General features: G+C 38.0%; 1 protein-coding gene across 1 annotated transcript in view; it reads left to right on the forward strand.

Annotated features, from left to right (window-relative positions):
- thsd7bb (thrombospondin, type I, domain containing 7Bb) overlaps positions 1–14,668 on the forward strand; it is a 96,223-nt gene that overhangs the window by 40,337 nt on the left and 41,218 nt on the right. Inside the window, exon 3 of the mRNA XM_053513904.1 lies at positions 12,219–13,056. Within this exon, the coding sequence (XP_053369879.1) occupies positions 12,219–13,056 (838 nt within the window). The remainder of the gene's footprint in view (positions 1–12,218; positions 13,057–14,668) is intronic.

Genomic DNA, 14,668 nt, shown 5'->3' on the forward strand with positions numbered 1-14,668 from the left:
ACACCGAGATGTACACGTGGCACATGAATTCCATTCTATCTTTTCTCATTCACATCACATGGCTACATATCAAATAGGAATCTTATCTATGTCTACAAATGAAAATGGCTCAGGAGTTGAGAAGATCAGATTTTATGTGCACACAATCCTGGAACAATCAGTTCTGTGTCAGATTAAGGCAGAACATTGGATTAAACCTGGTAATTGGATTAAAGGTAGTGGAAGATCTAGAACATTTCGACTGGTGTGGTGAAGATGGGAGACATAGAGCTAGTCTGGAGTAGCCACTGGAAATGCATAGCAAAGTCCCTTTTGTATGCGTGTGTAAATCTTTAGGTTATACCTGTCAACTTTTTAAATAATAGTTTTACTTTTATATTTTTGTTTGAATTTGAGTTTTCAATTATTCAACCATTTTCAGGACATTTATGAATTTATAGTTTTTTTTATTATTTTTGTTATTCAGTTTAATACTGCGTTGTCCTTGGATATGTACTTGTAAGGCCATTGCTGATATAAAAAAAAATTATAAAAACCCTGACAATTATTTAAAAATACTTTAACATTTAAAAAGAAAAAAAGGGGGAAAAAAGGTGCAACCAAAGTCCTCACACATTACACACATTCTGCAAGTGGACTCATGACGTAACTTATGTTTTGATGTAAGAAATAATTTAGTTGTTCCCCCAAATGTTCCCCCAAAAGGCTTTAAAACACTATTTTATGTTTTGTTTCCCAGCAAAATGAGTTAACTACGATTTCACCTATTTTGGTAAAGTATTTTCATCAGGCACATAATATATATATATATATATATATATATATATATATATATATATATATATATATATATATATATATTGTGTGCCTAATGAATGATATAATTATATATATATATATATATATATATATATATATATATATATATATATATATATATATAAATTCTGCTCAATCTTCTTTTTGTTTATATTATATAATTTTTCAACATATTATTAATACCAAATTGCATATTTATATAGCCACAAACACAAATGGAAACAAAATTGTAGCAGATAAAGTTGTAGCGTTTTGCACAAACACAAAATTCACAGTGATATATTTAAAACAATTTTAAAAACCCATTTAATCCCACCAGTCACAATTGTGACCACAATATATAACATTTTGGCATTTGTGCTTTTCAACACCCTTGTGATTCAAAGAAAACATGTACAAGTTTTCTAATTGTGTTTACATTTGTAAAATCAATTTTCCTCAAAACTGACTAAATGGACATGTCTCATTTTGCAGTCAAATTGTTCACATATTCACAAAATATCTTGTACATGATTGCTCTTCTAGCGTCACAGTGGCTTACTGGTTAGTACTGTTGCCTTGCATCTCCAGGGTCCAGGTTCGATTCCTCTGGATACAGTATTCTGGTTTCCTCCCACAGTCCAAAGACATGCAGATTAGACTAACTGGCATTCCCAAATTGCCCATATCATGTGAATGAGCGTGTTTGTGTGCCCTGCGATGGATTGGCACCTCACCCCGTAAAGGATAAAGTGGTATAGATGATGAGCGAGTGAGATGATTCCTCTTCTTTCTAAACACTTACCCACTAATTAAATTGTGTTAACACATGTAATTGAACTTACTACTTAGAATAAAAACTCAGTGATTTTTTTTTTAAGTGTTACTTTATGTATGAAAACTTTTGTGACTTTATGTATATCATCAAGTTGTCATGGTGCTTTCAGTACACATCAAGTTGATTCCCAGATTTCAGACATGGAAACTAAATATATACATATTGTAGATGAGTGTAAGCGAAAATGAATTGGGAACATAGGGTTGGTTGTCAGACTTTTTAGCATAGGTTAAGAATAGATGAGGTAAATTTGTGACAACTAACTCTATCATGCGCCAGACAAAGGAGATGCACTATTTTACTTTGCATGAACAAAGGGACCAAACAAAACTGCAAATTCAGATAAGATTACATTTTCTTGCAAACACAACAACAAAACACTAAGAACATTAGGTCTAAAGTGCGCTAATAGAAGATAAGTTATAAATAGTGCTAAAATGTGACTCAGGTTACGGGTAATTTTCCTAATCTGCATGTCTTGGACTGTGGAAGGAAGCCAGAGTACCCGGAGGAAACTCACCAAGCACAGGAGGAACTTGCAAACTTGCAAAACCCAGGAAGTCCCGAGGCAGGAATTGAACCTTTGACCCTGAAAGTGTGACTATAATGCTAACCACTACTCTACCATGCTGCCTTGCCTCAGTGTTAATATCACTAAAGTAATGAGAGTAGTGACAGAATAAACTATAAAGATACTATTTTTTGCAATTAAGTCACAAAACTACCACTTATCTAATCATCACTTATCTAATTATCTATATAACACGTCTCAGTAAGCAAATTTCAGTTAATGGTTCTATGAAACATCAAAATGGGGCACCATATGATCTCAGTGGTTTGTTGGTAGTGCCAGGGAAGTTTAAAATATTTCTGAATCTGCTGTTTTGGACTTTTTTCACGGATCATTTTACATAAAATGGTCAAACTATACAGCAAATTCGCTACAACAGCAGAAGACCACATTGAGAGCCACACCAATAACCTGGGGATATGATGCTACAGTGGGTACATGCTTGTTTATGTTCCTGATTGACCCATGCAGATGGGAGGGTCAATATTTGGTGTCAACAGAATTGGGTCCATCCTTGGACAGAATCTGTCTTGTGCTAAAAGTCAAGGTGCAACCTTTTTTAAAGTTAGATTTCCCATTCATGACAACTGTACAGTTGGTACAAATTTTAGGTTAAAATTATATTAAGCCAGAAAATATGCATAATTAACTGCATGGATGATTTCAACCGCCAGCGGTCTGCTATGCATCACTTTAGCTAACCAGCTAACTGAAATCAGTGTATCACAAGAAATGTAGGAGCTGACATGGGACCACATATAGAGAATGGATGATGAAGTTCAATCAAAGTTCAAAGTAACATTTACATATTAATTAACGTCATCCACCATAGCATTTTAGCTAAGCTAGATACTGTGTGGTAACTGAGACATGCTTTAAACAAGAGCCAGACTTCACTCATTCTGCTCATTTGCCCATTACGGTTTGGAGTAAGCAGGGTTTTGGTGGCATCAGCCCCTGCCAAGATGTCATCAACCAGAGCGAGTGATACAAAGTGTGTTTTTAGTTCTTATTCAGTTTGTGCCAACATTACATACCAGGTGCATGCTGGGTACCAATTAAGTGTTGTTTAAATGCCATAGCCTATTTCAATATTGTAGTTGTTGACCAGATGCAACTACTTGTGAAACCCGTTAAGGCCACAATTTTGCAATCTTATAATGGCTACTTCCAGCATGTTAATGCAACAGAGTGACTTTGGGACGTTTTAGAATAGGAGGTGCAAAGCATAAGTGTGTCAAGTCTATTATGGAATATTTTGTCCATGTTGACCATAAACTCACAGCGATACCTTGTGGATTCCATGTCATGAGGAATTGAGATAGTTTGTAGAGGCAAAGCTGGCCTAAAAGAAGTAGTGTGGTATTCCTAATAAAAATGACTGGTGAAAACAAATCACAGATTTTTTTTTATATTATTATTCTTTCAGAAAGCATTTTAGCTGACTATACCAAAAAATAGTTTATACTATCCATTAGAACCCTGTATAAGTAAGAAAAGAATAGTTCTAAGTAACTCGGGTTTTATAGTTCTATTGTCAAAGAAAAAGTTTTTAGTGGCTCATTTCGATTGAGAAAGTGCATGCAGTGCCCTAAATTGCCATGCATCAGAAGAGGGTTTCTTGGATGGAGAGGTGATATTTAGAAGCAGAATGGGAGCCATGGTGAGTAAAGTGCAGCACAGCAAGACAAACTGAACCCATTCTGCAAAATAAGTAAGTTGCATTAGTGCCATGTGAAATGTTCTGAAGATGAAAAAGAAACATGAGAGAAGATGGAAAAAAAATCGATTTAATAAAAACAATTCAATAAAAGTTGATGACCCTATTTCATAAAATTCCCACTAAAGTCAAACTTCCCACACCAGGCTGTTTAGCTTTTTAAGATTGGAACAATTTAGAATATATATATAAATGAAAAAACATACAAATTGATTTTTCAGCGCATAGAAATTTTATTCCATTCAGTTGTATTTGTGTAGCGCTTTTAACAATGGTTATTGTCACAAAGCAGCTTTACGGAATGAGAAATCTTTCGGTAATGATTTTTAAATTGTAAAGAAACATGTATAAATCATAATTATCAGATAGTTCCTGATTAGCAAGCCGAGGACAACTGGGCAAGGAAAATCTTTCTACAATAGCAATAGGAAATAACCTTTAAAGAAACCAGACTCAACAGGGAACCCATCCTTGTTTGGGTGATATCAGATAGCAGGAATTGATTTAAAATGATACTGTGTGTTAGGGGGCTGAAAGTTCAGAATAACGGTGAAGAGTTTGAGTTTATATGGAGTCCAGTCTGTTATTGGAGGCTCAGGTACAGTACAAAACTGGTGGTGGGAATGTTAGTCCTGAACTATTGAGCGCCTGCAGTCATCAAAGAACAGCTGCCTGCTGTTTATCAACCGAGTCTAAGACCATCTTTAATGTCAAGTGACCACACGCATCCCAAGCAGACCACACAGGGCCTCCATGCGACGAGATCTCAAACCAGAAGAGGGGAACTGGGATGATTGAGACAGGTCCAGAGGGCAGAGGAGGTCTGGATCGCTGTCCAGTGGGGGAGAGAGAACAGAGAGCACAGAGAGCACAGTTAGGTGTGGTGACTGTATATTTAGTGCAAAGTGCAAGCAGGGACAGTGGGAAAGACAAATACGATGGCTCCCTGGGATGTAAAGCAAGCAGTCACTCCATCGTCAACAAACCTGTTCACTATACATACCAGACAAACATACCAGTTCACTATAATACTCTATATCCATGAATCCTCCTTGACCTAATTACCTGCCTGATTACCTGATGCTTTATCACGCAGATAAAAGAGCAACAATTTCTCCAAAAGTGTGTGAGATCATGGCAGACACACGTCGTGATTACTTCTGCAGTTGGATTACGAGGCGCAAACTTGTTCCAATGCCCCTTTGCACAAAGTAAGCTCCATGAAATAGTCAGTCGTCATGTAACATTAAGACTTAAGCTGATGTTATTTTATTACTTATCTACTGTAATTAGAAAAAGCAGTGCAAAATCTGATCGAAAACCCGTTGTTAGCGATCATAAGTCAGATCAGTGATTGTTTAAAACCTTCAAGCATGCAGAGAATACAAGTTACGTAATTAGTTCTGTAATATAAGAGCAGATATTTCACCATGATGGGATATAACATGAAGCGTAACTGAATGATTTGAAGATTACACTAGTCAGACCTTGTTTCTTGTTGTTTTTGCTTCCTTCCACTCTATTCGACATCTAATGACCCGACGGATTCATTCAATCGGTCTCAGGCGTGCCTCCGCTGTCTGCACAGTAACCCCATCAAAACGGCCGGCTTTAACCCGCAGTGACACTAACAGTAAAGAGTGAACGCTCCTTTTTCTATTTCTTCCCCTCTCTCCCCATCTGTCTGCTTTCCATCGCTATGACAACAGCCTGATTGACAAAGCTGGACTGAAATCCCATGCCCTTTTAAGACACATTATTTATCCACTGTACTAAAACGAGGACACTTAAACACGAATTCCATCTGCACGCCATCATCATAACCATAACCGTAAAGATGTTCCACATTGTACTCTAGTTAATGTTCTGCATTGCATAATTCTTTCGGTGCTACTTCGCTCGATCGTCATCTGGAAATCGTCTTTCTTACCACCACTTTTCTCGCCTACAGCGATCGGCCTTTAGCTCTCACTAATTTGATTCTTTTGCCTGCTTGTTAAATGCATCATAAAGTAATGCATCATGCTTTTAAAGTAATTATGCAAAAAAAAAAAAAAAACTTGATTTTACAAACTTAAATATTGTTCATGCAGAGACGAGTGAAAGCAACGGAACATGTTGGTTGATTATAAATATGCACTCCGCTTTAATGAATAAGGCACTGATTTAAACAATACCAGTGATATTAGCAATTAAGATTAATTCTTTAAACAAGTGGACTGAATAACACTACACGGAAAATAAAATCTTTTATACTTTTATTATTTTGCATCTCATTGCCAGCCTGTAGTGCCCACTACATTTGACCCTGATGCAGTGTAGTTAGCCATTTTCATTTGATATTAGCATGACATCTGGTGTTAGTGGACGTCTATGAGTATAGAATGATTACATACTGTATGTTATACCGTAACATTACACCACAATGGATGACACTCAGTTTATGCATTAAAGTCACAGACTTTTTATAGTTACACATGGGCATATGCTGCACATTCTGTCGTAATGATTCATTTTCATCTTTACTTTTTGGATCATAAATAATAACTATAATGATCAACAGACGGCGACATGATGCCTTAAAGCCTTGCATCTCCAGGGTCCGGGTTCGGTTCCCATATAGCGAAATTGATTAATTAAGGGTTTATTTTTGACAAGTAATAGCTGGGCTTGTTACCTTACAGTCCATATTTAGTGCGTACCAGTTGGAGGTCATGTTTTTCAGGGTCAGGGTGGCATAAATCCCATTTTCAAATTAGCTTGAACAGAAAGAAAAATTGAGAATATGGTACAGTATGTTGTCTTTTGTTTTTATTTTGGTTGTTCCCATAAGGGGTCACCACAATTAAAATTCCTTTCTATGTATATTTGATTTGGTACAGGTTTTTCCACTGGATGCACTTCTCGATGCAACCCTCCCATTTTTATCTGGGCTTGGGACTGGCGCTATGATGTACTTATGTATTTAAGCACATTACTGTATTAAATTTGTGCAACCCCTAGTGACTGGGTTTGGCGCATTGTCCGGAAACCAAGCCCGGGCCTCTAGTGTGGCAGACGAGAAATCTACCACTAAAGCACCAATGCACTGGTCATACCTGTTGAGTTTTTAAAATACAATGATCGATTTTAAACACCACTTATTAAAAAACATATTTAATAATGATATACCCAAAGATTTTGGCCTTGTGTAGCTTTCACATATTGATATTGTGTCCATTTTAATAAACTGCATTACATTTTTAAATGTACTTTAATCTTTTAACATTATTTATCATTATTTATTTTTGTTGGACTTGCAAAGTGGAACAAAAGTGTGGAAATTTTACTAGAGTGGAAATTCTGCACTTAATTAAAACATGTTAATAGGTTTTTTTTGTTTTGTTTGTTTTTTCAGTGTAGTTTAACACTATTTCTAAGTCATATAAGAGTTGTAAGAGTAGAGTCATAAGGCAGTGCTGTTGTGCTAAATATCAGCATGGCTGTGCGGTCATAGGCACAAGGGCGCATTCTGAGGACAGCAGATATCGGTTGTTCTGATATTCACAACACAGCACAAGGGGTGTGATATTGTGTTTATACAACAGATTGCTGTATGTGTTTGGTCAGTTATTCTGGTCCGTCAACACGACTGGCGGGACTAGCATTGAGATGGTCACTGACAGGTAATTTAATGAACAGGGGTTAGAAGGTAGTTATTAGTACGGTAATTATGAGAAGAAAAAAACATGCCAGTCCTTACCAGATTTTTTTTCAATATATTTCCATTCATTGCACTTCCAGGTTCTGGGGTTGAATCACATGTAATGTAAAAAGAAAAGATTGTACACTATATTGTATATAGGGTGTACAAACCCTTGTACCATACACTACTAAGTGCACTTGGTCTAGGTCTAACCTGAATGCTAACGATTGTTAGAACACCTGGATTGCAGGATGATACCTATACCCGTAGTTAAACATCCCATGCTCTATTATGACCACTCGTCGTCCAATCAGATTACTCACCATAACTAAATGTTTCATCATAGGCATTATCACACCAATAAGCATCTCACTCCATAACTTTGTCTGACAAAATTCATAAATCAATTGAAACAAACTACTTGAAAAAAAAATCTCTCTCCTTTTCGAACACATTCAAAGAGTCCGCTATCCTTAAATAATTAACCTCCAGTATTTACACCCAGCGCTTACAAACCAGGTTTCTGAACGGATTGTATACTACGCTTTATAGGGCCCCTGTCGGATAGGTTTTGCTGTTATTGCACATAATTATCATTATCCTTCACCCACCTAAAGCCGTCACTGCTTTTCCTCTAATATGCACGTTGGCGAAAGGATGATCATTTTTTCCCCATTCTCTCGCTCCATCTGTCTACTTGCTGCTACCATGACAATGGTCTAATTGACAGAGGGAGCATGGAATTTGTTAGCGTGCCTGATTTCCAAACGTTGGACACTTATCTTTTTAAAAAGAGTCTGATCGCTTTTCATGGTAACTATTTTATTTTTTTATATTACACTGTAATTACTATTCATTCATTCCTCCACTTCTACAGCAGCAAAGACCATTTCACATGTGACTGGCATTTTGAAACTGTGTTTTCCACATTTATTTCAAGCACACTGCAATTGGCCTTAGGTGATTACTAATTTGACTCAATTGCCCACTTGTAACATGCATAATAATGTACGCTCGTGTGGCTTAAAAGTAATTGAATGAAATCAGAAAGTAAAAGATTAAATAGTTGTCTTGCTAGGAATAAGAATGAGGAAGTTTTTGCCTGAAGGCTTGTTGACACATACACATACGAATATGTAAAGACTGAGTAACTCATGCAGGTACGAGGGGCGTTCACGTCAAACCGGGACTTTCGATTGCTCAGTATACAGCAATAAGGAGTAAAAAAATGTATGCTTTCATTCATCACATATCCCGGTTTGACTTGAACACCCCACATAAAACCAACAGGTAAAGTTTGTTGTAGTTCCCTCAAAACCAGTCTCAGAATATCTGTCTGTCTGTATGTCCGTCCAACCAGATTTTGTCACAGCATCACGCAAAACTGGCTAAACAGAATTTAATGAAACTTTGGAAGTGCTTAGGCATTTGCCTGAAGTTAAACCTGGACCATTGTAGAAGTTCTACTTCAACTTGAATTACGAGCAGTTACAGTACGTCCCATAAACTGCAAGTTTTGACAACGTACTGTTGCTACGTCAAACCGTGGGTGCATCTTAAATGGATGGCTGAACAGAATTTATTAAAACTTTTGCAGTGCTTACATATCTGCCTAAAGTTTAACCTGCACTATGAGTTGAGTCAAAACGCTGTTATCAACAGTTATGAGCCGGATTTAATAATCCACTGTTTAAAAAGCTTCTAATAAACTATGTACTTGCTCAATGTAAGCAAACACCTTTAGCAATATATACAGTATTAATTAGAAAAGCTAAACAGAATATTTAATATTTTTACCGCTGCAATAGCAGTGCTGTAAGTGGTATTTGAATTTTAATATACTGTATAACAGCGCTGAAGTGGTATAAGTGAATTTTAACGAGCTGGAGTGTTTTTAAGACAAAACTTAATTTTTATCTAACTTCCTTTTTTGAGTTCTCATCTGTGATTCGCTCTCCAGTTACCAAACAGAGAGTGTACAGTATTTGGTTGACGATGGAAGAAGTACAACCTGCTTAAACAAGGCATAAACATAAACTTTTTTCTATCATTCTCTCTTTTTATTAATTGCAAAGATTGCATAAGATGAAATGACAGTAGATTCAAACTACGTGAACTAGATACATTTTTTACAATTTCCTAATGTTTAGCCACGATGAAGTACAATGCGTACTTCAGCTAGTAATTAATAAAGTTGGCCGAGCTTAGGTTGAGAAAACTCATAAATCTATTGCCTTCGCCTTGCCATCACATTACCTTATAAATTCTCTCAACTTTTTTTTTTTTTTTTTTTTAACATTGTACCATTTGTAACTTGCAGCAGAAATTGGGATTTCACAAATAGTCCTATCTTGAACTATTCAGTTTCGGAGAGTCAACATACATTTTGGCTTCTGTTTCCTATTATTAACTGACAAAAGGTGCAGGTTTCAATATGGTGTGCTTTCCGATATGCTCTTCTACACACCGTGTACGGTTATTAAACTTCGAGGTTGCAGGTGCCTTCTTGACAGCTTGCACAAGTCCATTTTTATGTTTCATTTTGTTAAGAAAGCGTTTCTGCTGACTCTCGTACCGCTCACCATGTATGTTTTTTACACATTACTCTAGAGACTGTTGTACGTCAAACTGCCAGGAGATCAGCAGTTTCTCAGCATGTTTCCCAAAAATAATGGCACCATCATTCATTACACATGTTTCCTTAACATTATGATGCTTGGTCTGTACAACGACCCAGCCTCTGGTGCATTTATGCCATTTTTCTTTTCTTTTCTTGGCTGATTAGATTTTATCAGCTAAACCTTGCAAATAAATATGCTTTATGGATAAAGTTAATGACTGTAGCCCATCTGTACTTTTTCAATAAAACAACATTTGCTCGTTGGTCCTCTGGGTGTCTCTTCCACTAATAGGCGATGTAAAGTGTGCCTAACAAATTCCAGGTCCTATAAGACATAGTAAAAAGGTCAATGGTAGAAAAATCTAAGCCCACATGCAGGAGTACTATTATAAGGAAGGTGACTATATAGGAGTGTCCAGGGACTCACATGGAGAATTTTGTACATTAATCCTTAAAAAATAAAGTATTGCAGGGTTAGAACTGAGGTTTAGTCCGGGTAAAAATACCAAGTAATGCCTTGTGGCTAATGTCACATTGAAAGACAAATTTTGTCTTTCATCAGACTTCTTTTTCTATTACTAAGCTTTACAGCTTCCTGCAGGCTTCAGGTGTCCACCACTATATTTACAACCATTACGAGTCATATGTATTTTACTCCAGAGTAGAAGCATTAATCAGACAAAATCTCAGCACTGAGATTACGAACGCCGCCCAACCGCAGTTTGGGAACCGTCCTAGATGTTTGCAAAACGATGTCCGAACCCAAAGTGAATAGTCAAGCTACTTTCAGAGAGCCAACTTATGCTTTATCGCTGGTCCCTGTGTTATTACGACGACTAATTGGGGTATAATTATAACCAAGTGCAATTCAAATAATATTAGACACACAACAGGCTCATTAGGACTAATTAGCATGCAGAATGAGCAGAAAGTTAAATGCTTTGGAGGTTGTTTTTAAGATAGTAATTAGCATGTTAAGTCTAAGTGGCCGGTTACTTATTGCTTTTATTTGTCAGTTTACAAGTTTTTGTGGATGAAAATATTTTTGCATATATATATTAAAGTGTAATAAAAAATATATTTTTCGACGATATAGAAGAGAACAAAGCCTAGCTGTGACACCTGTTTAAGTCTGACAATAGCAACATCGCGTCCATATGCCTCCGTTTCTTATTGAATCAGTTTTTGCACTCTGATATGACCTCCTTAATGTGGCTGTGGTTAGGGAATTGGGCGTGATATGAATCGCAGGCGATGTGGTCTAACGGATGATGATGTCATACTTTCTTAGTCTCTGGAAAGCATTGAGTTTCTGTACAGTATAACCCCTGTGCCCTCTATATACCCCACCCTTCCTCTCTTATTACAGGAACTCTAATCTGTTATAGTCTGTATAGAGTCTTAGTGATGTAATATTTTACAATAATACATTTTGTTTAGTTTTTTTTACTTACCCTATAGTATCATGGTTCTCATGTTTTCATATACAGTGTGATATCCTCTGATCAGCTACTTTAAAAGGAATATGTTAACACCTGCTTCGTAATACAATCACCCAATAAGTCGAATATGTTACATCAACACAATGCATAAATTCATGAAGATACAGATCAAGAGTTTTCACATTAAAATACCAGAATGAGGAAATAATGTGATCTCTGAGACTTTAGTTTCTGGTGCCAGATGGGCTGGCTTAAATATTTCTGAAACTGCGGATCTCCTGGGATTTTCACACACAATGGTCTCTAGAGTTTACACAGAACGGTGCAAAAAAAACTTTCACCTGAGTGCCTGTACTTTTGGCAGAAATGCCTTGCTGATGCACCAAGCTCATGTCTCATGACCATCTGATAAGATAATTGCATGAATGAGTAGGTGTAAAGGTGCCGCTAAATTGTACGTTTTATTTCTTTTTCCTGAATGAAAAAGAATCGATCTGCTTCTCTCCCTCTCTCTCTCTCTCTCTCTTTTTCTCTCCCATTAAAGGCATGTGGGGTGAGTGCATAGCTCCAGAGTGTGGATCTGCAGGCCTGCAGGTTCGCTCTGTGTGGTGCGTTCACTCCGAAGGCTGGAGCACACACCACTCCAACTGTCACCCCTGGAAGCGTCCAGCGCTCCAGCGCACATGTGTGAAGGTCTGTGAGTGGCAGCGCCAGCTGTTCGGATGGCAAACATCTGCATGGGGTCCGTGTTCTCCAACTCCTCTCCTGCCTGCTGAACAGTGTGTGACGGCACAACGTGGCCTGCAGAGGCGAACTGCGGTGTGTGTCCTTCATTTAAACAGCACTACCGTGAGCTCACACATGTGCGAAGCATTTTCTCCTACACCCGAGCTGGAGAGAGCGTGTCTGTTGCCATGCCCGCTCAACTGCGTCGTTTCAGCCTTCTCTCCTTGGTCACCTTGCAGCCGTACCTGTGCTCCCGCCCTACAGCACCGTACACGCCATGTGTTGGCCCCGCCTCTTTACGGTGGAGCTGCGTGTCCGAGCCTAACGCAGGTCCGACCCTGCAGCCACAGCACTGCCCAGTGTCCTTCCGACCAACAGAAGCACAGCTACAGCTTGTGGGCGGGAACTTGGAGTCCTTGCAGACGTAAAGGTGCGATGCCTAGTGGAAGGACCACGGTGGACTTTACTAACAGTCTGAGCGGACACGTTGTGGTAAAATCATCACACACAGTCAAGCAGAACGCTGGGAATATCCTTATTCAACATCATCACCATGATCACCACAGGAGCCTCAGGGCATCATGGGATATTCACGTCGGCTACCAAACCCGGCAAGTCCGTTGTATGAGAAGTGACGGCAAGAACGCCATGCTAAGGTGAGTTCAGAATAACCGATCGATGGAAAAATCAGTGCATCTTCTCTTACAGTAAGTTCTATATTTGTCTCTTAACAAGCCAAACTGATTTTACTGCAATATAAAATTCTTGCATCCGTGTTTTAGCTTCCAGTCTTATATAAGTGTGAAAAGGTAGTTTCAATTTATTGCATGCTGGGTCATTACAAGCACAGCTCCCCCCTGAATATGTGAGTAATCCAGTTTTTTTTTGGTACTCAGAGCTAACACTCACCACTCTTTGTGCTTGTTTTGGAAAATGTCATCCGACTGCAGGAATATTTCTGTCTGTTTACAGTTCTCAGTCTTCCCACAGGTCTAATATGAAATGTGTGTTCGTGCACATTTGTATGTTTATTGAGTTTTTTTCCATTCTCGCCCAACATTCATTTTAACCAATTTTCGACTAAGATATTGCTTCTCACATAATATGATAAATACAGAAAAAAAATAAACTTATGATTAGTATTTTGCAATACAGAGGTGTAAAATGCAGGAAGGAACTAATAATACATGAACCAGAGGCATTATGCTGGCGCTAGCAAATCTTGAGCATATGAGAGCTCATTTATGGATTTATGCTCCTAAGACATAAGATACTGTAGTCCTTTGGAACTACAGTATGGTGTGTTATGCCGCGCTGTGACTCAGTGTAAGAGGCAGTTTGACAAGGCTGGTTAGATGGTTCTTGGAGGAAGAATGTGTTAGCATCAGCCTCCTTGGTTAATAGCGTTTATGTGATGGGGAGAGCTGGATGGTGGGTGGGAAAAAAGACAGAGAGAGAGAGAGAGAGAGAGAAAGAGAGAGAGAGAAAGTTTATTAATCCCAAAAGGAAAGTGTAATGTTACAGCAGCCAGTTCATGAATTATACAAACAAGACACAAACAAACAAGGTGGATAAAATATTACAGGGCTAAGGTGAAATTTTAAATAACTACGAAAAAAGTTCAAAAAATAAATTACAAAAGAGAATACCTAAAGATCAATCAGTGCCATCATGAACTGTACATTAAGGAAGCCTAATGATGCAATATGTTGCATATTAATAAGAATACACTGATCCTATGTAGGCGGGGGTAAGGTGGTTAGCACTGTTGCCTTTGGTTAGCACTTGCACCACCAGGGTCCGGGTTCGATTTCCGTCCAGGATTGATTCCTGTCTCTGTGTGCATCGAGTTTGCATGTTCTCCCCGTGCTTGATTGCTTTCCACCGGGTACTCTGGTTTTCTCCCAAAGACCTGCAGATTAGGCTAATTGGCGTTCCCAAATTGCCCATAGTGTGTGAATGAGTATGCGTGTGCTCTGCAATGGATTGGCACCCTGTCCAGGATGTACCCCATCTCATTCCCTAAGTCTTTGAATACAGGATAAAGCGGTATAGACAATAAGTGAGTGAGTGATCCTATGTATAATGATCGTACTGTATGTACAAGTGGGTTATACATTAAGTAGCACCAAAAACACAATGCTAGCAACATGCTAATCAGCTAACCTCCATGCTAGCAATATGCTAGGCACTCTAGCTTCATGTAAGCAACATTTTCATGATGTTGCTAACAACATGCTAATATAGCTAGCATCATGCTAGCAACAT

The sequence above is a fragment of the Clarias gariepinus genome, chromosome 15, assembly GCF_024256425.1.
Source record: "Clarias gariepinus isolate MV-2021 ecotype Netherlands chromosome 15, CGAR_prim_01v2, whole genome shotgun sequence".
NCBI classification, from domain to species: domain Eukaryota; kingdom Metazoa; phylum Chordata; class Actinopteri; order Siluriformes; family Clariidae; genus Clarias; species Clarias gariepinus.